Below are 26,481 nucleotides of genomic sequence, written 5' to 3' on the forward strand. Positions count from 1 at the left end.
TGTCATGACAAAGCCAATATGTGTCTAAATCCAAGAGATCTTCTCTCATAACTTTTATTGGATTAATAGCTCGAATAGTGACATAGAGTCCACTAGAGAGACACATAAACTTCTCTAAGATGCGCCTTTGTTCGCAATCATTAGAGGCATTGCAAAGGAACTCATTTCCGTTCTCTACATGCGTTTGTGCATGGAATCCGTTGGCTATTCATAGGGCAATTTGCCCTAAGAGCGTAGAGAGTTTCTGTGACATTAATCAAGGTGCCATTTGGCAAAGAGAACTTGGGCTATTCCATGTCCTTGAATTAATACTGATGGCCCAGCCATCGTAGTCACAAGGTAACATGCTCATGAATCAAAATGGAGTCATAATGAAAAGAACTCAAAATTTTATTCATAAGCCAACGGAGTACATCATTGTCTCTTAACCATTAGGAGAATCTAATCCAAATGCTTAGCTAATGCAAAACAATGGTAGTCGTCTAACTTCTTTCGGTAATTCCAAAATAAATGTGACCAGGTGAGTAGAGAGATGTCGGTGGAGCAAGGCTCGCTTAAGTACCACTAATCTCAAAACCTTCCTAGACATCACATTTACGTTGAGTACGCCTACTTTGAAGAAAGACTAAAGCATTGGCATCTACTACAAAAATGATATGGCAATTGCCTACATCTCTTGGAAAATAAAGACTTCAACAGAATTGGCGATCTATTGATCCTAGCCAGATTTGTAGTCTTGAACCCTTCACTCTAGATCATCTTCTTGATCTTCTTGTTCCACATAGTGAGCTTCTCTTGCTTCACAATATGTTTTGTAGGCGGTGACAATTTTTTCACGAGCTCTACAAATGTGTGCCCAATGATCAGACACTCCACATCGAGAACATACATCTCTTTGCTCGAACTCCATTGATTGAGGCGCTTTGAAAGCGTCATTTAGATGGCTCTTAGTGTTGGTGGCGCCACCAACATGGCCAGAGGCTTTGCCTCCCTCTCTCTTCCCACGTTGACCTCTTCGGTTCCGTGTTCGCCTATATTGGCGGTTACCTTCCCAAGTAGAGCGATTATATGGACCAGAACGTCCAGAAGTATCCCTAAGATTAGGGTTTCGCTCTTGGCGCCTTCTCTTAGGGGCGCGACTATAATTGGATTCCGGAATATGCCCTATTTCCACGGATCTCGAATTATAGTTTTTCACAAGGATGTTGTCATGCTTTTCAGCGACATTCATGGCTCCAATGAGCTCATGAAACCTTGTGATCCGTCCTGCAGCAATATCGATTCGATAGTTCTTAGCAACCATCAATGCAGAGACGGGGAAGGTAGAGAGAGTCTTCTCAATCAACATCGCATCTGTGATCTCTTTACCACAGAATTCCATTAAGGATTTAATGCGAAGTGCTTCCGAGTTGTAGTCAATAACTGACTTGAAATCACAGAAGCGGAGGCTATGCCATCTCACTTCTAGGTCAGGAAGCAAGGAGTCACGGACGTTGCCAAATCTTTCTTCGAGTGAGACCCACAGCCTTTTGGGGTCTTCTTCATTCATACACTCGTACTGGAGCGAATCATCCATATGACGAGTCATTAGGATGATGGCTTTCGCCTTATTTGCCTCTAAGGTTGCTCTATTTGCTTCCAAAGCTTGAGCTTGCTCAACAGTTAGCACGTCCTGGCTAGGCTCGAGAATCGTATCCAAGATTCCATCGGCCTTGAGATGCTGGCGGACATCACGAACCCACCTGTGATATTCAGAGCCAGTTGTTCCCAATGGAGCAAAGTCCAATTTGTTCAGGTTATTCATCCTGAAAGAGAACAAGAAAAAGGGTTAGTTTTGGAGCGTAAAAGGCTACCACGAAAACATATAAAATTTCTGAGCGTAGTTGCTTCCAAGAAATTAGGAATTTCCGAGCGTAGTCGCTTCCAAGAAATTAGGGATTTTCTGAGCATAGTCGCTTCCAAGAAAATCCGATTCCAAGAGGGGTTTTGGATTAGATCGAAACAATGATGTACTTGTGGTCGATCATAACTTCTCAACAAACTCTAAGTTTGGAGGACTCTACAAGCTCCAAGCTTGGAGTGAGCACGAACCCCCACAGTTCGGCTTTTGGTCTCCCCTATGAAGAAGAAAAGGGGGGTAGAAGAAGGGAGGTTGAAAGTCCCCGCGAAAAGAAGAGAAATTGAATTTAAAAACTCTAAAAAAAACGGGAACGTTTAGTAAAAAATACCTCGAAATAAGTCGCCGGAAATTTGGCCGGAAAAAGTGGTCGGAAAAGTCGCCGGAAAGTGGCCGGAAGTCGGCCGGAAAAGTCACCGGAAAATGGTTGACCGACGTTGACTGGAGGGTTGACCGGCGTTGACCTGGGTGCTGACGTGGCGGTCGGTTGCTGACGTGGCACTCTGACGCTGACGTGGCAGACTGATGTGGCACTGGTGCTGACGTGGCTGATGACGTGGCACTGGTGCAGACGTGTCAGATTAATGCTGACGTGGATGCTGGCGTGGCAGATGACGCAAGGATGACGTCAGAGGCTTCAGGCTGCTGGGCTTTGGACTTCGGCTTCTGGGCCTTGGGCTGAGATCTGGGCCTAGGGCTGACCGGAGATGGAATTGGTTGACTGAAGCACAGATTGATGATGCAGGCGGCGGTTCAGCGGTTCAGTTGGTTCAGGCGGCCGGTTCGTGTGGTTCTAGGCCGGTTCCGGTGGTGATTTTTCGGCTCCAGTGATCTGGGATCCTGCTGCAGCTGCTGGTGGAGTTTAGTAGCAGTAGGCAGGGAGGAAAGCTTCGAACCGGGCAAGGAGGATATCGGTATTTCCGGGGGCCGGTTCGGATATTTTCCGGCCGGTTCTGGGGACAGAGCCGCCGGTTCTGGGCTCCTGGAGGTGAGAGCTTCAAGGTGGGCGGCGGAGGTTTCTGGGGTTTGAAAGCTACGAATATTAGGTTTCAGGGTTAGTGCTTCGTGCTGATAACGTGTTGTAGAGAAACTGAAATTGAGAGGAATTTGCTGTGTATTCTCATTGATAATAGGGGCCTCTTTATATAGAGGATTACAATGCATAGAATCTCAATCATATAAGGAAAGTAATCTTACATTGAATAGGAATCTAGATCCTTCTAATTTAACCCTATTACCACTAGGTCAAGTAACCTAGAGTTTGGGCCAGACACATAATCGGGATTTCCTTGAACAGATACTAATTTTTTATAAATCTATATTTATATATCACACTCTAAATAGCAAACTCTATCAATTCAAAGAAAATGGAAAAACCGACCGTTAGATGAGATTATTACAATAAATTATGAGTTGGTAAAAAATTTAGCCAATTTCACCATGTTTTCGAATCCGATCGAATTGGTCAACCGTCGTCACTTATATGTCTTTTTGGTTGACTGATGGAGTGATGACTGCGAAACGTGCTTATTTTTTCACATCACGTTTGTAAATATTCCATCAATGGATGTGCGTGGATATCAGATAAAAGTTTCAATTTAAATTACAAAGACGTTGGTCTATACCAATTTGCGTCCTAAAGTTGTATGACTTATACGTTGCATTTAAATTGTTGAGGTTCATTCTAAAGCAACCATAATGTGAAAAATGAATTCGAAGAAACCAACCGCTCGATGGAGAGATTGTAATGTTTTATGGTGGTTGTAAAAAATCTAGCCAATTTGGTTCTCGTTTCGAATTCGATCAATTAGGTCAAACTTGGTTACTTTTATAAACATATATTTATATATCATACACTCCAAATAAAATGGGAAAACCGACTATTGGATGAGATTATTAATAATTTATCAGTGTGGTAAAAAATTTAGTTAATTTCACCATATTTTCGAATTCAATTGAATTAGTCAACCGTCGTCACTTGCATTCCTTCTTGGTTAACCGATGGCGTGACGGCTGCGGATACGAGGCTTCGAATACAATAATAACACGCACTACATGAGTCTGTGAAATATTTCTTTGATTATTTTGGACAACTGAGCTATTTTTAACAATTTATGAAAGTGTAAAGTAAATTAAATTAAGCTAATTAAATCAATTTACGGGCTTTTCTAGGCCGGGCCTGGCGGGCTTTTTTGGGCCAGACCTAGCGGGCTTTGACAGGCTTTTGGGGGGCCGTGCCGAGTTTTAAACCCCTAAACCAAGCCCGACCATCTACCCACTGAGGCAGGCTTGTATGCGGGCCGGGCCGGACTTTGAGCCCGCGGGCCTCCATCGACCCACTTAATCCGCAAACCAAATGATGAGGCCTAGCTCGAGTTATCTTTTAAAAAATAAAAAATAAAAAATAAAAAATAAAAAATAAAAAATAAAAAATAAAATAAAATAAAGTAAATAAAAGAAGCTTGAGTCGTTTAAACCCTCTTGGATGAGGTTCTTCTTCCTCTTCTTGACTTGCACCGGTAGCAGTACTACTAGATGCTACATCATCATCATCATCATCATCATCATCATCATCATAGTAGTAGTAGTGTTGAAGGCCTCGCTTGGTATTGCCAGTACTGCTAGATGCTGCATCATCATCATCATAGTAGTATTGAAGGCCTTGCTTGGTATTGCTCTGCTTCAATAATGTTTGGGTTAATTACATATAAGTGAGAGTCTCCTTCTTTGCTTCGCAGAAAGAGAGAGAAGGGAAATGGGTTCTGGTTCCGCGCCAGCCAAGAATTGGTTCTGGTTCTGATCAAGTTATAGATATGATTGACCAACAAATGTGGGGATCAAATTGTTAGTGGATGGAAACATCAATCCAAACAGAGAATCAAGTTCATGGTAGGTAGACTTTGACTTCTTGATGTGTAATTTACTAATTTTCAAGGAAACAGGCTTCCTAACTTGCCGGTTTAAACAAGCTAGATGGATTCAAATTAAAGAAACATTCAACAAAGCGATTTTCATGACTTCTGATAAAAGCTGATAAGAAGGTTACAGCTTACAAGTAACACAAGCTCTCAAGTCTCGAATATGACTCACATAGCAAAACACACAAGATGACTATAGGGAGGATACAAAACACTAACACGGTTTCATTTGTTCTCTTTCTTAATGAAACTACATATATATGAAATGCTTTATTTTTTATTTTTATTTTTTTTGAATAATAGGGTTTAGAACTCAGTCAAACTGGAAGACTCATCCTCACGTCCATGTTATTATTAAGTAAATTTTGTTGCAACGGAAGGGATGTAATATCTATACCCCATGGTATATATAGAAGCATTACAGTTGTCTTGATAGAGTACATCTTGTAGGAATGCAGGAACCTCATATGAGCTACACTCTTCACGATATACATGTCAAATTTTAATAAAATCAAAAAGCTTGCATATATATAGGCTTTGCAATCATCTAAGATCCCACTAACCTCTGAATTACTCTCACATGCTTTATGTTTTCTAGCTACCTTGTTTTTTATTCTCATTAAGATAATCTCATTGTCATTAGCATGTGTGTTAATTTAATCAATATCTAATTGTATCTCCCTGATTTCGAACGAGATTCGATAGCAAATTGGATCATCAATATGTCATCGGAAAAAAATAGGATCATCAATAGAAAAATTCTTGCGTACGGCAGCCGCACCACGTGGCCGTGCGGCTGCCCAATCATAACTCACAAAAATTTTACTTTATTCCGAAAATGTCTCTAATTTTTAAAGGTGAAATACCCAAAATACCCCCCTGCTAAGGGTCTGATTGGTCAGCCCGTACCACGTGTACTTTACGTCTGCCGTACGCAAGACTTTCTCTCATCAATATATGGTTTTGATGAGGCTGAAGAGACCACGTGGAACTTGTCTGAAAACAATGTGTGGGTTCCCTTTTGACAAAAAAAAAGAAAAAGAAAAAGAAAAAGTTTTCCCATTTTAGTGCCGCTCCCTTCTGACAAAGTCACAAAAGGAGAAAAGAACCCTCATTTACTCTTTTTTTTTTTTCTTTTCTTTTTTTGTAATACCTGACACGCTCTGCAGTTATCTGTGGGATTTGTGGGTCAGTGACTTCAGTCTATTATTTCATCATAGTTTTGGTTCTTACTTCTATTGTTTTAGGAGAAACTATGGATCTAACACAAGAAATTGCGGTCAAGTTCATTTTTTCTTTCAGGTAACAATTAACAAGGTCATGGTTTGGATTGGAGAGATTGGCATCATTGATTAGAGTCGAGCAAAAGAAGTGCATGTGCTTGATACATCCCATAAATGTGTATAGAGAGGGCTTAATTAATATCTTTTGTTGAACTTGATTTCTCTGCTGTGGGATTTGGAAAATGAAGAGAGCGGAGATACCATGGAATACTTTATGCAACACTTTGTAGTTGTCTATTGAGAGAGCATAATATTGTAGTTGAGGAAAAACTGGTCAGTAGTTGATGTCTTGATGATCAGTAAAGAGATCATCCGTTTTGTGATTTGGAGAACTATGATGATCAATCTCACTGGAAAAATAGGTAGCAAAAATACCATCTTGTCGTAATAAAAAGAAAAATAAGGTCCGTTTCGAGATTCAGATAATAAGTTGTTGTGACAAATCTGATAAAAAAACTTGATCACACTAACAATCTCTTTTACTGGCACGGTGTCCCCTGAAATCAAATTGTTGATGTTGGCCAAAATTTAGATAGCAGCGCACTGCTAATTAAATTCTGTGATGAATGCTTGCTGTTGCATGCAGTAGAATAACAATTTGTACCGCAAAGTGGAGAATTACGTCTTTACTCTTTCACAGTTTATTTGCACGTGACCGATGCAAAGCGTGCTCGTCAAGTGGGAAGCAAAGTCGTGCCCACGGCGATCGTCAATTTGTCATCAATCCGGACTTAGTGGCCCACATTTTGAATATCCTATTCCTATCCATCCATCATAATGCAGACAAATCCGCTTATACTTCACTCTTAAATATTACATTGTCCACAGTCAACAGCAAAACAAGGGAGATGGCCGAAGTCCAAAGCTCACCAGATCTGCCATGGACCGTCCGCCTCTTCGTCTCCGCCGCTTCCTTCGCAGCCGACGCCTCTCGCCGCTCAAACCTCACCATCAACCGTCGCCTCTTTAACTTGTTCGACTACAAACCCTCTCCCTTAACAAAACCTCACAAAAACCTCAAGAGCTCCGACGTCGTCGTCGTCGCTGCTGACCCTTCCCGCAACCTCTGGTTCCGCCTCTACACTCCCACCGCCGCTACCACCAAGCTCCCCATCATCGTCTTCTTCCACGGCGGCGGGTTCGTCTTCATGTCCGCCGCTTCAAAACCCTACGACGACTTCTGTCAACGCCTCGCTCGCGAGCTCCCCGCCGTTGTCGTCTCCGTCAACTACCGCCTCGCGCCGGAGCATCGGTATCCGTGCCAGTACGACGACGGTTTCGACGTCCTCAAGTTCATCGACGACAGTCAGAGCACCTTGTTCGAGGGAGCGAATCTCGGGCAGTGCTTTCTGGCCGGGGACAGCGCCGGCGGGAATATAGCGCACCACGTGGCGATCAGAGCGAGCGGGCACGAGTTTCGGGATCTGAAGGTGGTCGGGATCTTGGCGATTCAGCCGTTTTTCGGCGGAGAAGAGCGGACGGAATCGGAGAAGAGACTGCAGAGTGTGCCGCTGGTGAACGTAGAGCGGACGGACTGGATGTGGAAGGCGTTTTTGCCGGAGGGGTCGGATCGGGACCATCCGGTGGTGAATGTGTTCGGGCCGAACGCGGTGGATATTTCGGGTGTGGATTTTCCGGCGACGATTGTGGTTGTTGGGGGATTTGATCCGTTGCAGGATTGGCAGAAGAGATACTACGAGGGATTGAAGAAAAGCGGGAAACAAGCGGAGCTGGTGGTGTTTCCAAATGCCATTCATACTTTCTATGCTTATCCCGAGTTGGATGACTCTTCTGTGTTTATCAACAAAGTCAGGGATTTCGTGCAATCGCTATCAGTTAATGCTACTGAAACAATACAATAATAGGATTTTCAATTCTGTACCAATTTGTTTGCCAGGATATATGAATGTTAATAAAATAAAAGAGACATTCACAATAAAAGGACTAAAACAAGACAATGACCTTTGTTGTTTTTCGATTTCCAAATTCTGTACCAATTTGTTTGCCAGGGTATATGAATGGTAATAATTAAAGAGACATTCACAAGTGGATGGTAACTAAATATTGCTGCTTCATGGAGCAAAGGATCAATCACACCGGTAGGGATAATTAACCAAATGAAAAATAAGAAGCGCATCAACATGCATGTGTTGATTCGAAGACAAGAAGACATTTTCAAAAACAGAAAATTGCATTAATCATGTTTCTGGTCACTAGGTCCTGCACCGTCAAGCTCGAGTAGTTTAAATCGTTTTGGATGAGGTTCTTCTTCCTCTTCCTGACTTGCACCAGTTGCAGTACCACTAGATGCTGCATCATCATCATCATAGTGTTGAAGGCCACGCTTGGTATTGCTCTGCTTCAATAATGTTTGCCCAAGCTCCTCCGCATCTTCCTCATATATCAGACGGACCCCGCACTTCTTCACTTGAAGAATTTCCCCATCTATTGCTCCCCTTAAGCACTCCGTACTAAATGAAAATACCAGCTGATAGTAGATATCCTGCCACTCATGTTTAAAGTAATGTTCATCACGGTGCGCACAGAAGAATCAAATGTGATCCAACACAGGTATACCCCACTTTCCCCCAAACCTTAGACCACAGTGACGCAAGGATTCTCCATTGGCCTTCAATGAGCAATACAAGCCAAACTCAGCCAAAGGCGAGAGTGGTTTGAGGAGTCTAAAAACGACACACCAGGCAAATCCCTTCCACTTGTTACTAAACAAACCTGGATGCAGCTCTACAGTTATCGAAGACCCCACACTTTGGTGATTGTACCACTCTGGTATTTCATTTCCAGAAGCAGTAAAGCTAAATAAATGAGGTTTAGAAGAACCCCAACGTTGAAACTTAAGGTAGCGTGTTAGCAATGAAAGTGCTGAACTTTTACAGCTTTCATTCTCCACCATTTTGAAACAGTTGACACTCATCAATTTCTCTATTTGATTGGTCAATGTGTCAAATGAAATGCAGTTGCTGATGTTTACCCATGAACGAGTTGGAAGCTCTGGCAATGACTGAAGCTTGCAGCACGAATCCAAGTGAAGCAATTCAAGTCTAGAGAGTTGGCCGATGCTCTCACGTAGTCTAACAAATTGATTTTTGCTCAAATCTAAATCTATTAACAAGGACAAGCATCCAAAATCACTGGGGATTTCAGAAAGATTGCAATCACTTAGATCCAGTTTGGTTAATGAATGCAAACCAAACAAACTAGCCAACGACAATCCTGCCGGAGTGTGACTTCTTTTTCGCAATAACTGAAAAGGATTCAACATCATGTTCCATGATTTAGGTGACTGTCCTTTACATCCAGCAAGAGATAATTCTTTGAGGTTTTTCAAAAGACCAACAGAGGATGGCACTTCTCTTATGCCACTTCCGCTCGCATCAAGCTTCTCCAAACAGGTAACAAGCCCCAACTCATCTGGCAATTTATCAAGCTTTGAGCAAGCAGGCTCACCGCATTTGTTTTGTTGTTGCAAGCAGGCTCGAACCCATGTCAATCGCTCACATTAGGTTTTGTTGTTGCACGTCCATCAGCTAATGTGGGCCCATGGCAGTGGTAGTGGGAGTGCGGAGGCCAAACCAGATAAACCGCTACTATGTTTGGCAGAGGCAACATCTTTAAAACTTAAACGCTCGACTGAGAACTAGCCCGAGCAGTCAGTTTGGAGTATGGGTGATTCCAAACTGGATGAGCTGGGAAAGGTTCAGCAGATTTTCTCCATTCTCTAATATTTTTCTTCTGTCATAACTAATGATAATCCTTCAATTAATTTTTATTTTTATTCTATGACTTGCATATACATTTATTTGTTCTCCTTGCCTCCTATTCATCATCCTTCTGCTCCAATCCTGTTCTTACCATTCACACATTTTCTCCTCAAACCTCATTTAGAAACAAAAATAACAACATTACCAGACAAAACATAAACTACAGTATTTTCCTCTCTCAATACTTCAATAGACAACTACAAAATGTTGCATAAAGTATTCCATGGTACCCTCCATTCTCTTCATTTTCCCAATCCCACCAGTTGAGAAATCAAGTTCACCAAAAGATATTAAGCCCTCTTTATACACATCTATGGGATGTATCAAGCACATGCATTTCACTCCTCCACGCTATTCAATGATGCCAATCTCTCCAATTCAAACCATGACCTTGTTAATTATTACCTGAAAGAAAAAAAGAACTTGAGCGCAATTTCTTGTGTTAGATTCATGACTTCTCCTAAAACAATAAAAGTAAGAACCAAAACTATGATGAAATAATAGACTGAAGTCACTGAACCACAAATCCCATAGATAACTACGCAAGAGCGTATCAGGTATTTTTGCCAGTCCACAGATGCCAGCAAAACAATAAAGACAAGGGGAAAGAGAGGTTCCAATAATTTTTATTTTTTCGACAATGCAAATCCAATTTTTTAAGGGAGCCACTAATAACAATTTTGTTTCGTACTACGGAAAAAAAAGGAGATGAGTGAAAAAGGGGTGGAGGAGAGGATGAGAGTAGATAAAATTAAAAACAAAAAACCATTTGAACTTTGTTCTTATTTTTAACTTTGTTCTTATTTCTAAAAAAGTCGTGTCTCCCTTTTTCTTACTCTTCAAAAATCATAAACATAAACCAAACAGGTTCTTAGAATTGATAAGCAACAATTTCTCCACATGCTAAAGAACAATTTTTCCCAACTTGCCTCTCATTCATTACCATCAAGAAGAATGAAGTATACTAACCTTTCTCAACCTCTCATCTCCTGGTTTTGTCAAGAACCTCAATGTATCTCTTTGGGATCCCATATTGTTCAATCAAGTGCTTTGCCAGATTTTCAATCACTCCACCTTGAACCAGAACCTCGTGCCCCTTCTTACCTAAAGGAAAAACATAAGTGTATTCATCAGTAACTCTCGGAAGGAATCCTCATAATGTAACAATATATATTATCCCCAGACAATCAAATCGACCAGAGAGCATTTGGAGTATGGGAGAAAGGTTGTTATGTGTATATATACAAGTATATATGTAAACCATAATTTAATATTAAAAAATAAGTAAATAAAATAAACAAAAAAAAAAATACAAACAATCACTTCCATGTCTCATTGAAAAAAATAAAAATAAAGGCAGAATCTACACTAAAATTTTCACAAATGTTAACCTGTCTAATAAAATACTACAGTCCACATAATGAGTCGAGAGAAAAGATACTCTCCAATAAAAATTAATTCAGTGTGCATATTTGAGCCACATACCTGGTAGTTCTGCCACCGTTGTGCTGCAAGCGAACTTCTTTTGTAACTCTGATGCCAAAGCTTCAGGATCCACTAAAAATGTTTCCAGTCCTGATAACTTGGTCATTTTCTTATTACCTTGTTGCCTTTCTGTCATTATCTGGACTGTTTTCAAACCACCTTTACGAACAACCGAGTCATTTCCCCTCGTCACAATGTGATGGGCTTGCATCCGGTTCACAAATGCTGCTCCTAAGTCTCTTTTATGTATTTCTGTAGGGTACGTTGAACCTTTCTTTAGGCCCCCTTGAACAGTGCATCACACAATATCGCATCCAAAATCACAATGGCTTTATCTGTCGGCTTAACCAGGTTTTCCTTTTCAACATATTTAAACACAATGTCAGTGGCATCTGAAGCACTGTAAAGCTCGCCTGTGTCAGCACCTAAAGAAGCAAATACTGGATTTACATGTACACATGGTTTATAGATCTCAGCCACTTCAAGGATTTTGACCAACCGACTTTCACTGGCAGCAGGAACACCAGTTTGAACAGCTTCTTCAACTTGTCGTTTCTCTGGCTTGAAAGATGAGTAATCTGGATGGCTGCGGTTAACAGAAAGTAATGCAGACTCCTTATATTTATCTTCCTTCACTCTAATCTGCATAGATGTTTGGGTGCCAACATTAAGAAAACCAATAGCGAAGGCAATATGGATTTAAATCACAGGAAGCTTAATTCAACCGGTCTCTGTCACTCTCTACTCTGGCTACAAACCAGGTTATCAGCCCCTTAGAGAATGTATCAGAGAGTTAAGCTGATATGAAAGACTCAATAGTCTTCACAAGTTGCTACTACCAAATACACTAAACTGAAGAAAGTTTAAACAGTGGTCTTCTATTGTATAGATCATTATTAAACATTTAAACTGAAGAAAGTTTAAACAGTAGTTGTATGGATCATTATTAAACTAAACTGAAGAAAGTTTGGCCATGTCTAAAAGTTTAAACAAACCACATATACACTATGACTATCAAAATACAATGAAGAATCACCAGAAAGAAAAAATACTGCTGAATAATTAGGTAAAGGTTATTGACTATACAACTGGTTATTTAGAGCAAGAGATTCCATTGTTTTTTACTCGTATGTATTAACTTCAGAAAGCTCATAGAAATCTGGCACAAAATAATTTGACAAACATATACAAAGGGAAAGAATTTGAGCGGAGGTAATACCAATAATGCATTTCCTGATGCTTAAAATCATTTGAACAATTTTGTGCATACATCTCAAATACTAAGCCTGAATTCTTCATGAGCCCTGAATATAATAGAGATTTATACTATAACTTGATCAGTAATTGGTAGAAATATAAAAGAAAAACGAAATTTTCAAATGTTGTCAAGAACACTGAGCAGCAAAACCATGCATTAAATACATAAAGGTGCCGACCACTGACACCACCATAAGGATGTGCAGAATGTGTTCAGAATCAAAACTACAAAAATACCAATATAGATAACCGTCAAAATGACTAGGTTAAGACTGAAAAAGTGGTCACTTTTGAGAAAGGGGAAAATGAAAGCATAACGCACCAATCCTGTAGAACATTTAGCTTGTAACCACTTTGATAATTTCTTGTAGGATGATTTCTTGATGTCTAGTGTGATGCCTGAAGGCCTACAAGGTAAAACATAGTTTGACCTGCAGAACCACAAAACAAATCATGAGTTCTTATAAATGAAGTATATGCACAGGGAGAGTAGAGAGATCATGCAAAGTTTCACAAAGATTATATCTTTACCATACCATAGAGTGCTTCCAGGCATGGGAAGGTCTTTGTCTTTGACAGTTGTATGCAATGTCCACATCCTCAGTGGAAAGAGGATGTTGATCCTCCCCAGTCGACTGATACAATGTTAACCAACAGAAGTTTTATATGTGCGATCATATGATTCATATCTCTATGTCAATTCGCACAGATACTTGCCAAAGTAAGTCACCATAATAGTGAGCAATTTTTAAGGCTTTTCCACGCAACCCAGCTTTTAATGCTTCAGTGCAGCTCATAGTAGTAGTTCCCACCTGTAAAGATATTGACCAGTAAGAAGATTATGACCTAAGTTTAGTTACATAAATAGATGAACCAACGGTTGTCTCAAAACATAGCATATACTATTTGCACAGAAGCTTACAGCAATGGGAGCTGGATTTCCTGGAACTTTAACCGCCCATGCTTCCCCAGCTATAAACGATGGTAAACCTTCAGCAGGTATGCTGATACCGGGAAACATCAAATCCGCCCCTCCAATAACATATCGAGAAACCTCGCCCCCTTTCAGCATGAAAGAAGGCAAGATATCAGGAACCTTCCACAGGGCATAAACTGAAAAGAAAAACAATCAACCAAACAAAGCTGTGAATAACCTGCAGATATGCTAGCAGAGCTTCTTCATATTTTCATTGACCCAAAGCAGGAAGTGAGATTAATGCCTATCTTATATTGACCCAATATTTCTGTTCCTTTCAAATAGTCTTGAGACCCCTTTAAGGTCAAGCTAAGACCAACTTCATTGAAAATAACTAACTAGTTAAGTGTGGCAGATCACATACAAGAAAAAAGGGAAAGAAAGAAAAAAATATGCAAGAACAAATAAGGACAAGAGAACGGAAAACAAGGACATGATACCTGTGGGAAAAATTTCTTTGCCACGCCCATCAATATCAAAAAAACATAGGAAAGCCTCCCTCTATGCCATATACAAGGACTCGATTTTGATACTTTGAAACCTTTATCTCCACCTAGAGATTAATTTGATACAAAGTATACAGTAGTGAGTAACTAACATCATATTGTTTAAGGAAAAAGAGATTCGAGAGAGAATTGTAATCATATTATTGAGAATAGGAGCCCTATATATAGGGATTACAAAGTACATGTTCTAATGTTACAAGGAATACTAATCCGAGTAGGATTAGGAATTCTAGAACCTTCTCTCCTATTACTACTCCTAGTTTGATAAGGCACACTAAGTCGATTTTCCTTCAACACTCCCCCTTGTGCCGCTTCAAACTTGGTGGTGACGCTTCATTCGTTGCCTCGTTAAAAACCTTGCCAGGTAACAAAAACCCTGTGGGATAAAAATAACCCTGGTCGAAGGACAAAAAGAGCACAACACGTCCTTCACTCTTCGAGATCAAACATGTAGACATCATAACTCCCCCTGATGTCGATATCTCCCCCTGATTGCTACAATCGTGGTAGTTCGGATAACTTTCTCAATCCGATGCTCTTCACATGCTTCTCAAAGGTGGATTTAGGTAACGACTTAGTAAATAAGTCCGCTACATTATCCTCTGATCGGATTTGATTCACTTCAATCTTTAGAAGTGATTGTGGTTGCTGATTATAAAAGAACTTAGGCGATATGTGCTTGGTGTTGTCGCCCTTGATGAAACCTAACTTCATTTGCTCAATACAAGCTGCATTATCCTCATAAATGCATGTAGGTTCATCCGTGGTAGACTTCAAACCACAACTTCCTTGAATATGTCTTATTATAGACCTTAGCCATATACATTCTCGTACGGCTTCATGTAGAGCAATAATCTCTGCATGATTTGAGGAAGTAGCAACAAGGGTCTGTTTTGTAGACCTCCAAGATATCGCAGTGCTTCCCATGGTAAAGACATAACCCGTTTGGGAGCGACATTTGTGAGAGTCAGAGAGGTACCCTGCATCAGCGAAACCCATCAAAACATCATTGTCGTTTTGATGGAGGGGGATAGGGTGAGGCCGGCCACCATGGGTGGCGGTGGCTCCATGCCTAATGGGGTCCGATCCCATTCTTCCGTCATTCCTCTTCTCTCTGTAGGGATAAAATAGGCCCATATCAATCGTACCTCTTAGGTATCGAAAGATTGTCTTTACACCAATCTAATGGCGGCGTGTTGGCGCAGAGTTATGTTGAGCTAACAAGTTCACTGCAAATGAGATATCCGGTCTTGTGCATTGAGCTAAGTACAATAATGCGCCTATTGCACTTAAATAGGGCACTTCGGCCTCTAATGGTTCTTCGTCCTCATCCTTTGGACGAAACGGATCTTTTCCGGGCTCAAGACTACGACCGATCATGGGAGTACTCACAGGCTTTGCTTTATCTTCATTAAAGCGCCTTAGGATTTTCTGAGTATATGCAGACTGATGGATCAAAATCCCATCACTACGGTGCTCGAGTTCTAAACCGAGACAAAACCGTGTTTTCCCAAGATCTTTCATCTCAAATTCGGATTTCAAGTATTTAGCAGTTTCCTTCAACTCATCTAGAGTTCCAATTAGGTTCATGTCATCGACATAAACTGCTACGATTGTAAATCCGGAACTTGTTCTCTTAATGAACACGCATGGGCATATTTCGTTGTTAATATATCCCTTCCCAATCAAGTAGTCACTTAGACGGTTATACCACATCCGTCCGGATTGTTTTAATCCATATAGTGAGCGTTTTGACCTTATTGAAAACGCGCTCCGTGGTTTAGAGCCACTTGATTTGGGTAATTGAAGTCCATCTGGAACCTTCATATATATCTCTGAATCTAGATCCCCATAGAGATATGCTGTAACCACATCCATAAGCTGCATGTCAAGTTTTTCGGAAACTACCAAACTGACAAGGTAGCGGAACGTTATAACGTCCATTACGGGAGAATATGTCTCCTCGTAGTCGATTCCAGGGCGTTGTGAGAAACCTTGCGCCACAAGGCGGGCTTTATATCTTACCACCTCATTTTTCTCATTACGCTTTCTAACAAAGACCCATTTATGGCCAACAGGCTTTACACTTGGGGGTGTCTGCGTTACAAGCCCAAATACCTGTCTCTTTGTTAGTGAATCCAATTCAACCTGGATCGCATCTATCCATTTAGGCCAATCTGCTCTTCGTTGACATTCTTCAACAGAGCGAGGTTCGATATCATCATATTCTATAATTCCTTTTGCAATATGATATGCAAATGCATCATCAATCGCCATAGAATTTCTATCCATCATCTCATGTACACTAGTGTAATTTATGGAGATCTCTCTATTCTTTGGAGTTGGTTCTGACATTGGAGCGTCCCCCAATGATGTCTCTTGGACATAACCATAATCCAGAATATTCTCATGAGATGGATTATTTACATCGATGATTAATGGATTATTTTGTGCCAAACTCGCTTTTCTTTCTTGGGCGAGAATCCATCGAACCAATAGGCCTCCCGCGCTTCCTGGCAGGAGCCATGGGCCTAGCCACAACGTCACCATCACTGTGAGTGGGGACGTTGGCACCATGCTCAAATATCCTTGAGATGGCGTCATGTCCTCTAATTTTAGGGACATCAATCCTTGCAGGCACGTTTGCAGCAGGTATGTGTGATCTCGTCACTTTAGCGATATCAGAAAACGCATCAGGCATCGATTCTGCTACGTTCTGAATATCAAGAATTCTCTGCACTTCAATTTCGGACTGTGCGGTTCGGGGATCAAGATGAGACAGAGTGGGGACAGACCACGACAATTCCTGTCGTTCCTGTTGAACATTCATGTTCTTATCTCCCCCTAACGACGGGAAGACTGTCTCATCGAAGTGACAATCCGCAAATCTTGCGGTAAAGAGATCGCCTGTCAAGGGTTTTAAGTAGCGGACAATCGTTGGAGAATCATATCCAACGTAGACGCCTAATCGTCGTTGAGGACCCATTTTGGTGCGTTGTGGCGACGCAATTGGCACATAAACTGCACACCCAAATATGCGTAAGTGTGAGACATTAGGCTCATACCCAGTCACCATCTGGGACGCAGAAAAGGGTTGAGTGGCAGTGGATCTCAGACGAATAAGCACAGCTGCATGCAATATTGCATAGCCCCAAGCAGAAATAGGGAGATTGGTGCGCATTACCAATGCCCTAGCGACCATTTGTAGTCATTTAATGGCGGCTTCTGCGAGACCATTTTGGGTGTGAACATGAGGAACTGGATGTTCAACTTCAATCCCAATGGACATGCAATAATCATCAAAAGTCTTTGATGTAAACTCTCCAGCATTGTCTAATCTTATACACTTAATAGGATGATCAGGGTGGTGAGCCCTTAACTTAATAATCTATGCTAGGAGTTTAGCAAATGCAGCGTTCCTAGTGGAGAATAGCATGACATGTGACCAGCGTGTCGATGCATCAACCAACACCATAAAATATCTAAATGGTCCGCATGGTGGTTGAATAGGTCCACAAATATCACCTTGGATTCTTTGCAAGAATGGTATATTTTCTTTGGTGTCCTTTGCATAGGATGGTCTCGATCCTAGCTTTGCTAAAGAGCAGGCTTTGCAGAACGAATGATGGGCTTTAGAAACAACCAATGAGGATTTTGGTTGAGCCACAAAATCACAAGTGACTTTAGAAGTAAAAGTTGGAGACAAAGGAGCCTTGGTGGCGTCAATGCCACCCTGAGGCCGCAGGGGGAAGGCGGCGCCGGCCAAGAATGGCCGGATTTGGGGGTGAACGGCGCCGTGAGGCGCATGGGCTCCTTCAGTGTCCAAAAACCGAGTTTTACTTCTTTTCGTTCTGAAAAAGGGATGTCCGTGTGAAGTCTTTAATATACGGATCATCATGTCACGACCTGGGTGTCCCAAACGGTCGTGCCAAAGCCTATATGTGTCGGAATCGCATAAATCATCTCGCAGGACATGGTTGGATTCAATGACTCGAATAGTGGTTGCGTACAACCCACTAGAGGGACACATAAGTTTCTCTAAGACTCGTTTATGTCCGTAGTCATTAGAGGTGATGCAAAGGAACTCTTGTCCATTCTCACAATGTGTTTCCACATGAAAACCATTGGCTCTTATATATTTGAAGTAATAAAGTTCGAAAAATATGTCTACGACATGAGATAAAATAGATCAATACTTTATTAATAATAGCCAATGATTACATCAAAGTTTCGTGACCATAATCTAATCCAATATAAAAATCAAACTTTAGACAAATTGTAGTCACTCAATTCGTTCGGTAATTCCAATTAAATATGACTAGGGAAGTAGAGAGAGATGTCGGTGGAGCGAAGCTCTCTTAAATACCACTAATCTCAATTACTTTCCTAGACATCATACTTAATTGAGTACGCCTAGAGGAAAAGAGATAATCCAATAAGTCATTTTATTGATTAAAGCATAATTGCCATTACATAATTCTTGGAAATTAAAAGACTATGCTATATAAAAATCTGCGGCATTCTTTCTTCATCGCCAGATTTGAAGTCTTTTATGGCTCGATATCTTGATTACCATTGATCAGGTACTCCATAAAATACCATGAAGAGGATGCTCTCTTGATTGAGGTGTATTGACACAATACAAATGGTCTCTAGGACCAATGACGTTGGAGTAGTGCAATCATGGCCAAAAGTGGCGCCATGGTGTCCAACCCTATACCCTCAACGTCATGACTCCTATGGTCATGTTAGGGTTTTCTCAATCAATTTGTTCTTTTGTGTTTTTCCACAAGCATGCATAAATAATATGATGCAGAGAGCCTCCGAACAATATTTCATAACTCTTTCAAAGTTTTAGTGAAGCATATATTATTCCATCTTGCTTCTATGTTCGGAAAGTTGTGAATGTTACTAAAACATTCACTAGGCGCAACCCAAAGGTTGTTAGCGTTATCCTCATTCATGTACTCAAACTTGAGGGCCATCTTCATGTGGCGCTTCATCTGGGTAAATGCCCTGGAATTTTCTATCTCAGTTTGTGAGTCTTGAGCAGTTCCTTTAGAACAGGGCTCTTGGATTGTAGACAAATAAATATCCCGTGCCCGTAGAATCCAATGGAGTAAAATCGAGCTCGTTCAAGTCTTACATCCTGAAGAGGAAAGCAAGAACGTATTAGTTTCGGAGTCAATGCTGCCACGCAAACTAATATAAGATTTCTGAGCCTTAATGCTACCAAGAAATCGATTTCCAAGAATAATTGGATTAGACCGAAACAATGATGTTTGAATGGTCAAAATCGATGCTCATGAACGCTCTTAGTCCGTAGCTTACGAACGCTCTTAGTTCGTTAATTCGATGCTTACGGACGCTCTTAGTCCGAAGTCTTACGAACGCTCTTAGTTCGTTAATTGCGTGAATCCCCACGATTCCGCTTTCTCAAGAATCGAACTCACGTTATAAGAAAGGTGGGATGTAGAAGAAGGGAGGTTGCAAGTCCCCGAAGAAAAAGAAGGAAAATTAAATTCTGAAAGCGGGAACTTTAATTATAAAAACTTACTTGTTGAAATTCGGAACAGATTCTCTTCTGAACAGCTTGCACTTCTATTGGTGTACAGGTCTCAAAACAACTCCGATAAGGCTGAAATTCGGAGGTCAGATGGAAGAGACAGAGACGAACAACTTTGATGAAGAAAAGATTTTGATCTGAGGTTCCGAACTAGACGTTTCGGGGATTGCAAGAAGACAGACGTGCACAGGAAAGGAGAAGGATGCAGTTGGTGTGCGTTGGTGCTGCAGGGGCAGCCGACGTGCAGCGGTGCTGCAGGGGCAGCAGGGATATGTGCGCAGGGGTGCGTAGGTGAGGCTAGCGTGGGCTAGGAGCTGCGGTGATGAAGAAGATTTTTGGGTTTTTGGTTTGTGGTTAAAGCTCGTGCTGATAACGTGTTTAAGGAAAAAGAGATTCGAGAGAGAATTGTAATCATATTATTGAGAATAGGAGCCCTATATATAGGGATTACAAAGTACATGTTCTAATGTTACAAGGAATACTAATCCGAGTAGAATTAGGAATTCTAGAACCTTCTCTCCTATTACTACTCCTAGTTTGATAAGGCACACTAAGTCGATTTTCCTTCAACACATATGATGCCCAGTTCCAACCATTCCAAAATAAATAAATCCTATACCAAAACTTGTCCAACTTATTTCTTCTGTATTTTGGTGCAACCTGATTGAAATTAACACTATGTATGTGAAAAATGGCATAAGAATCATACAGAATAAAAACGGAGAATCATACAGAATAAAAAAGTGTGGTAAAACCCAAATAACAGTGTAAACTCCGGTAATCTACATGTCTACCAATGAAGCATAATGATTCAGAAGGAAAAAGTGGTAAGAGAGGTACCTTGGGAGGGAGTAAAGCATCGATATCGGCGTCGGAAGCCCTGGGAAATCTTTCCTTGACGGTCCTCTTCAGCTTCTTCCTGTCAGCCCCTGACAGTCTCTGGTGCGACCGAGCTTTCACTCCCTTCTTGAACATCTCTCCTTAGTCCTCCCTCTCTCTCTCTCTCTCTCTCTCGAACCCTACGACGACTTCTGTCAACGCCTCGCTCGCGAGCTCCCCGCCGTCGTCCTCTCCGTCAACTAACGCCTCGCGCCGGAGCATCGGTATCCGTGCCAGTACGACGACGATTTCGACGTCCTCAAGTTCATCGACGACAGTCAATGCAGAAAACCTCATCGTAAGTGCGAGCGAGCACGAGTTTCATGATCTGAAAGTGGTCGGAATGTTGGCGATTCAGCCATTTTTCGATTGAGAGGAGCGGACGGAATAGGAGACGAGACCGAAGAGTGTGCCGCTGGTGAACATAGAGCGGACGGAATGGATGTCGGATCGGGACCACCCGGTGGTGAATGTGTTCGGGCCAAAGGCTGTGGATTTTCCGGCGACGATTGTGGTTGTTGGGGGATTTGATCCATTGCAGGATTGGCAGAAGAGGTACTACGAGGGATTGAAGGAACGCGGGAAACAAGCGGAGCTGGTGGTGTTTCCGAATGCCATTCATACTTTCTATGCTTATCCTGAGTTGGATGACTCTTCTGCGTTTATTGACAAAGTCAGGGAGTTCGTGCTATTGCAATCAGTTAATGTTACTGAAACAAGACAATGACCTTTGTTGTTTTTCGATTTCTAATTCTGTACCAATTTGCTTGCCAGGATATATGAATGCCTGAATGGTAATAAAATAAAAGAGACAAATCACAATTTGGGATTAACTAAATATTGCTGCTTCATGGAGCAAAGGATCAATCACACCGGTAGGCATAATTAACCAAATGAAAAATAAGGAGCGCATCAACATGCATGTGTTCATTCGAAGACAAGAAGAAATTTTCACAAACAAAAAAAAAATGCTTTAATCATGTTTCTGGTCACTAGGTCCTGCACCGTCAAGCTGGAGTCGTTTAAATCTTTTTGGATGAGGTTCTTCTTCCTCTTCCTGACTTGCACCAGTTGCAGTACTACTAGATGCTGCATCATCATCATCATAGTAGTGTTGTAGGCCTCGCTTGGTATTTCTCTGCTTTAATAATGTTTGCCAAAGCTCCTCCACATCTTCCTCATATACCATACGGACCCCACACTTCTTCACTTGCACAAATTTCATTCCTATGGAGAAGTCCAATTCAAACTGATAGATTTCCTGCCACCAAAGTAGATGAGAGTCTTCATCACGTTGCCCACAGAAGAACCAAATGTGATCCGACACTGGTTGACCCCACTGTCCCCCAAAACCTAGACCAGAAACAGCATAGACTTTTCCGTTGGCCTTCAATGAGCACTGAATTGACCACCGAACCAAAGGCGGGAGTGGTTTGAGGAGTCTAAAAACGACACAGAATGCGAATCCCATCCACTTATTAGTAAACCAACCTGGATGCAACTCTACAGTTATCCAAGACCCCATACTTTGGTGATTGTACCACTCTGGAATTTCATCTCCAGGAGCAACAAAGTGAAAATCACGGGTAAATCCGGAAGAAGTCCAATGTTGAAACTTCAGGTAGCGTGTTAGCAATGAAAGTGCTGTACTCTTACAGCTTTCATTCTCCACCATTTTGAAACAGTTAACACCCATCAATTTTCCTATTTGATTGGACAATGTGTCTAATGAAATGCAATTGCTGCTGTTTATCCATGAACCAGTTGGAAGCTCTGGCAATGTCTGAAGCTTGCGGCACCAATCCAAGTGAAGCCATTCAAGTCTAGAGAGTTGGCCGATGCTCTCAGGTAGTCTAACAAATTGATTTTTGCTCAAATCTAAACTTGTTAACAAGGACAAGCATCCAAAATCACTGGGGATTTCAGAAAGATTGCAGTCACTTAGATCCAAGTTGGTTAATGAATGCAAACCAGACAAAGTGGGCAACGACAATCCTGCCAGAATGTGACTTCTTTTTCGCAATAACTGAAAAGGGTTGAACATCATATTCCATGATTTAGGTGACCGTCCTTTACATCCACCAAGATATAATTCTTTGAGGTTTTTCAAAAGACCAATAGAGGATGGCACTTCTCTTATGCCACTTCCACTCGCATCAAGCTTCTCCAAACAGGCAACAAAACCCAACTCATCTGGCAATTTATCAAGTTTTGAGCAACCAGAAAGATTGAGATCTTTCAGAGATTTTAAGCCACCCACACTGCTTGGAAGACACACAAGACGTTTGCAATCTCTCAACGACATAGAAACAAGTCCTTCAAGCATGCCAATAGAGCAAGGTAGTTCTCGTATAGAAGTCCCACTCACATCAACCTCTTCCAAACACGCTATATGGCCTAACTCCTCTGGCAATTTGTCAAGCTTTGAGCAACCAGAAAGATTGAGATCTTTGAGAGATTTCAGGCCACCTACACTAATTGGAAGACACACGAGATCTTCGCAATCTTCCATTTTCAGCAGAGGAAGTCTTTCAAGCATTCCAATAGAGGAAGGTAATTCTCTTATGCCAGTGCCATTCACATGAAGCTCCTCCAAACTTACTAAATGACCCATGTCATCCGGTAGTTTTTTAAGCTTTGAGCAACCTGAAAGATTAAGAACTTTGAGAGATTTTAAGCCACGTACACTGCTTGCAAAATGCACGAGATTCTTGCAATTTTTTAAGCTCAGAATCGTAAGATTTTCAAGCACTTCAACTCCTGGGTCAACCTCATATAATCTTGTACAACCTTCTAGAAACAGAAGCTCAAGATGTGGCATACCTTCAAAGTTTGGGGTGTTGACAAGATTCAAAGAGTTGCTGAGTTTAACGGTTTTCAAATTGTATAAAGGCTGTCGAGTAAAAGCATAAGAAAATAAGCTTTTATATTCAACAATTTCTTCTGTAAGTAATGAAATATTATTTAAGTACTTGATACCTCTATTTCCAAAGGAAAATGTTCAATGCAACTATGGCACATGTTAAGTTCTAGTAGCTTCTCAGGGTTGAAATGCGCTGGGAGAGATTTCGAGGGATACCCGGTCCATTTAAGAATTCGTAAACTATTAGGAAGACATTCAAGCTCATTCGGTAGTTTCCCATTCTTAATGACAAGGTATCTCAATTTGTTCATCATCGAAAAGGATTTAGCATTCACCTCCACCTTTACTCCGAGCTCAGTTGAGTCCAGAACAATGCCTTCTATTGCTTCTGTTCCCTATTAAACATCACCAATATAAAATATTAGGTCTAAGAAATTGAGAATATCAGACTACCTTGTCATTAGCAAATGATAACTAAAATCGTTCTTGTACTAAATCTCTTACAGTATTTTTGGTCAAGACATGTTTGACGTCTTGAGGAAGCCATAACCTACTGCGCCTGCCTGGCTCATTAGTAGATTCCTGGCAGACAATTTCCCGACCCATTTCTTGGAGCAAATCGTGCATTCGTAGTCTTCCATATGAAACAGTCAAGAGGCACCTTTCGATAAGAACTTTTATTCCAATAATCGCAGAAACATCGCAACTGATCAGTACTTCTGTTACTCTATCTTTGTCCTCTCCGCAAAAGAAGCATGAAATGTCTAGGAATATTTTCTTCTCTTCATCATCTAGACCATCATAACTTGTTTTAAGTATGTCAAAAATTTCCAAGTTACACACTCTTCCTAGTTTTCTTAATGAACTGTTCCATTCACTTCGATCTCTTCCATGCAAAAAAGAGCCCAGTACTTCAAGAGCTAAAGGGAGACCTTTGGCATAATTTATGACAGATTTAGACAAACCAAGAAAATCTTCTTCAGGGTAACCTCTTTTGAATGCTTTCCAGCTAAAAAGCTGAAGAGAATCCTCATCATTAAATTCCTCAACCTTCAATCTTCTCTCCACTCCATGTTCGATCAATAAATGCTCATTTCTAGTTGTGATGAGAACTCTACTCCCTGAACCAAACCAATCTTGGTTTCCTGCCAAATATTTCAAATGCCTTGAATGGGTCACATCATCGAGAATGAGAAGAACTTTCTTGTGACCTAACAACCTCCTTATTTTGGTGGCTCCTTCATAAAGGTCTGAAATGTCAGCCTTTTTTGTCCAAATCCCAGAGAGAAGTTGCTTTTGTAGAATAAGTAAACCACTTTTTTCAACGGAGTCTCTAACATCGGTAAGAAGGAAACTAAATTCAAATTCATGAGATATTCTCTCATACACCGCTCTTACCATAGTTGTCTTACCAATCCCGCCCATTCCCCATATACCAATGAAACGGACGTCATCCACCCCTACACCTAAAAGCAAATTGAGTGGCTGCAATCTTGAGTAAATTCCAACTAGATTTTGTGCAAAACTGAATGATGTAGGTTGCAGTTTTTTCCATATAACTTCAACAATATCTCTAATGAGCTTTGCTTCATACCTACAATACAGAATAGACCAAAATCATCAGTTTATTGATATGAAGAATCAGTTTATGAAAATGTATCTGCATTGGACTCGATTTCTTTTATATTTTTGCAGTGACATTTAAAAAGCATCAGAAGCTCAATTGATCATCTGCCTATATTACTTCTGAATAACATAATGAAGAGCGCAAAAATTAATTGTTTGTCAATTAATGCAATGGAAGGAGACAAAACAAGAAAAGAGTAAATGTATACCATTCCTTTGAATTCCACCCAGAGAAAGTTGCCACTTCAGTTAAAGCAGATCTCCATCTTTGCACCTTCTCTTTATCGTCCTTAAACCTTTCTTCATGATCAATGAAAGCTTCTTTAAATCTCCCTGTTTGCTTTCGTACATCAGAAGGATCAACATCATAGAAAATTGGCAGCACCGTTTCTCTTGCTTTCATACATTCAAGAATTCTTACAAGTTCATCCAAGCACCATGTTGACGATGCATAATTTTGTGAGAGAACAATGAGAGCAAATCTTGATTCTTCAATTGCAGCAAAAAGTGCTGGAGAAATAGCTTCCCCTTTGTGAAGTTGAGGATCATCCCTGAAAGTTGTGATTCCTTGATGATCCAATGCAGTGTATAAATGGTCTGTAAAAGCCTTTCGAGTATCCTCGCCTCTAAAACTCAAAAAGACATCATATTTCCACTGAGGAGGTGAAGGGCTTTGTATGCTCATTTCCAATTGAACCTACTGCATGTCCTACTGCATAAAGAATAGAAATGATGATGGATTTCCTTGTAAATCCTCAATATATGAACAATCATTCTAATAAACGAATCGAGTATGAAGCGACGAACATTAGTTGCTTTGCTTTTTCGGGGGAAACTAATTCTATCATAAGAAATTTTGAATAGAAATTCATCATCAATGGGCATTAAAGCCTCTTTTACACCAAATCATCAGCATAGCCATAGCCAAAAAAAAAAAAAAAATTATTCTGAAACGAATAGTAGAAATGTAGCAAACCGACGTAAATAAGGAGAAAATGGAGCTTTAACCTGAGTTTGGGGTCAATTTGAAGTTGCCGTTCAGTCTTCAAATATAGCAGCAGTACTTGGGTCAAATGAACAGAAAATACAACAAGATCGAGAAGCAAGCGAGGGCGAGACTGAGAGAAGTCTTAAGATTTAGTGAGAGAAGACTGGCTGAAAAAATGGGTGAGGATGGAATATGGATACCATTGCTTAATTAATAATTTGTCCGAACACAAACAGGTATTTCCGATTCCGGGCTCCAAACGGTGTTATATTTTAGTGGGGGTTGCCTTAAAATAAGGGAAAGATTCCCTCATGTTCCTCGCTCTTCACGTTCTTTCATCTTTTTTCACAAATGTCCACTAGCATTCCAAGAGTTGAGAATGTGAAAGCGTTGAACACATTAAAAAATTAAAACCTTCCAAAACAGTCTGGGCTTTTCCATTTATTGCCCATTGG

General features: G+C 40.8%; 5 protein-coding genes and 1 pseudogene across 7 annotated transcripts in view; 2 read left to right on the plus strand and 4 right to left on the minus strand.

The window, feature by feature from the left end:
- The first annotated feature begins 6,878 nt into the window (after positions 1-6,878).
- LOC133736553 (probable carboxylesterase 18) lies at positions 6,879-8,061 on the plus strand. Its single transcript, XM_062164099.1, has one exon. The coding sequence runs from the start codon at positions 6,947-6,949 to the stop codon at positions 7,958-7,960; it is 1,014 nt and encodes a 337-aa protein (XP_062020083.1). The 5' UTR covers positions 6,879-6,946; the 3' UTR covers positions 7,961-8,061.
- LOC133736550 (disease resistance protein RPV1-like) overlaps positions 7,579-26,481 on the minus strand; it is a 28,674-nt gene continuing 9,771 nt past the window's right edge. Inside the window, exon 6 of the mRNA XM_062164093.1 lies at positions 7,579-7,710. The gene's annotated coding sequence lies outside the window, so the exon portion shown is untranslated. The remainder of the gene's footprint in view (positions 7,711-26,481) is intronic.
- LOC133735763 (disease resistance protein RPP2B-like) lies at positions 8,293-10,213 on the minus strand. Its single transcript, XM_062163201.1, has 3 exons — positions 10,111-10,213; positions 8,693-9,530; positions 8,293-8,569 (listed from the first exon to the last, which is right to left on the minus strand). Exons 1-3 carry the CDS (start codon positions 10,211-10,213, stop codon positions 8,293-8,295), a joined length of 1,218 nt encoding a protein of 405 aa, XP_062019185.1.
- Positions 9,870-20,989, minus strand: LOC133735767 (uncharacterized). Its single transcript, XM_062163207.1, is given in 11 exon segments — positions 9,870-10,285; positions 10,850-10,984; positions 11,366-11,644; positions 11,647-12,007; positions 12,945-13,053; positions 13,159-13,257; positions 13,328-13,434; positions 13,545-13,735; positions 14,039-14,081; positions 14,083-14,151; positions 20,511-20,989. Coding segments are annotated over 10 exon segments (1,515 nt in total). The 5' UTR covers positions 20,646-20,989; the 3' UTR covers positions 9,870-10,285; positions 10,850-10,862.
- LOC133736554 (probable carboxylesterase 18) lies at positions 20,691-21,287 on the plus strand (annotated as a pseudogene).
- Positions 21,373-26,382, minus strand: LOC133736552 (TMV resistance protein N-like). 3 transcript variants are annotated; one of them, XM_062164097.1, is made up of 6 exons: positions 26,047-26,382; positions 25,248-25,750; positions 23,917-25,006; positions 23,529-23,807; positions 23,373-23,442; positions 21,373-23,195 (listed from the first exon to the last, which is right to left on the minus strand). In XM_062164097.1, the coding sequence occupies exons 2-6, from the start codon at positions 25,721-25,723 to the stop codon at positions 21,523-21,525; spliced, it is 3,588 nt and encodes a 1,195-aa protein (XP_062020081.1). In that variant the 5' UTR covers positions 25,724-25,750; positions 26,047-26,382; the 3' UTR covers positions 21,373-21,522. The 3 variants fall into 3 exon arrangements, with proteins under 3 accessions (XP_062020081.1, XP_062020080.1, XP_062020079.1); XM_062164096.1 differs by having other exon boundaries at positions 21,373-23,442; positions 25,248-25,747; XM_062164095.1 differs by having other exon boundaries at positions 21,373-23,442; positions 26,047-26,381.

The sequence above is a fragment of the Rosa rugosa genome, chromosome 3, assembly GCF_958449725.1.
Source record: "Rosa rugosa chromosome 3, drRosRugo1.1, whole genome shotgun sequence".
Taxonomy (NCBI): Eukaryota; Viridiplantae; Streptophyta; class Magnoliopsida; order Rosales; family Rosaceae; genus Rosa; species Rosa rugosa.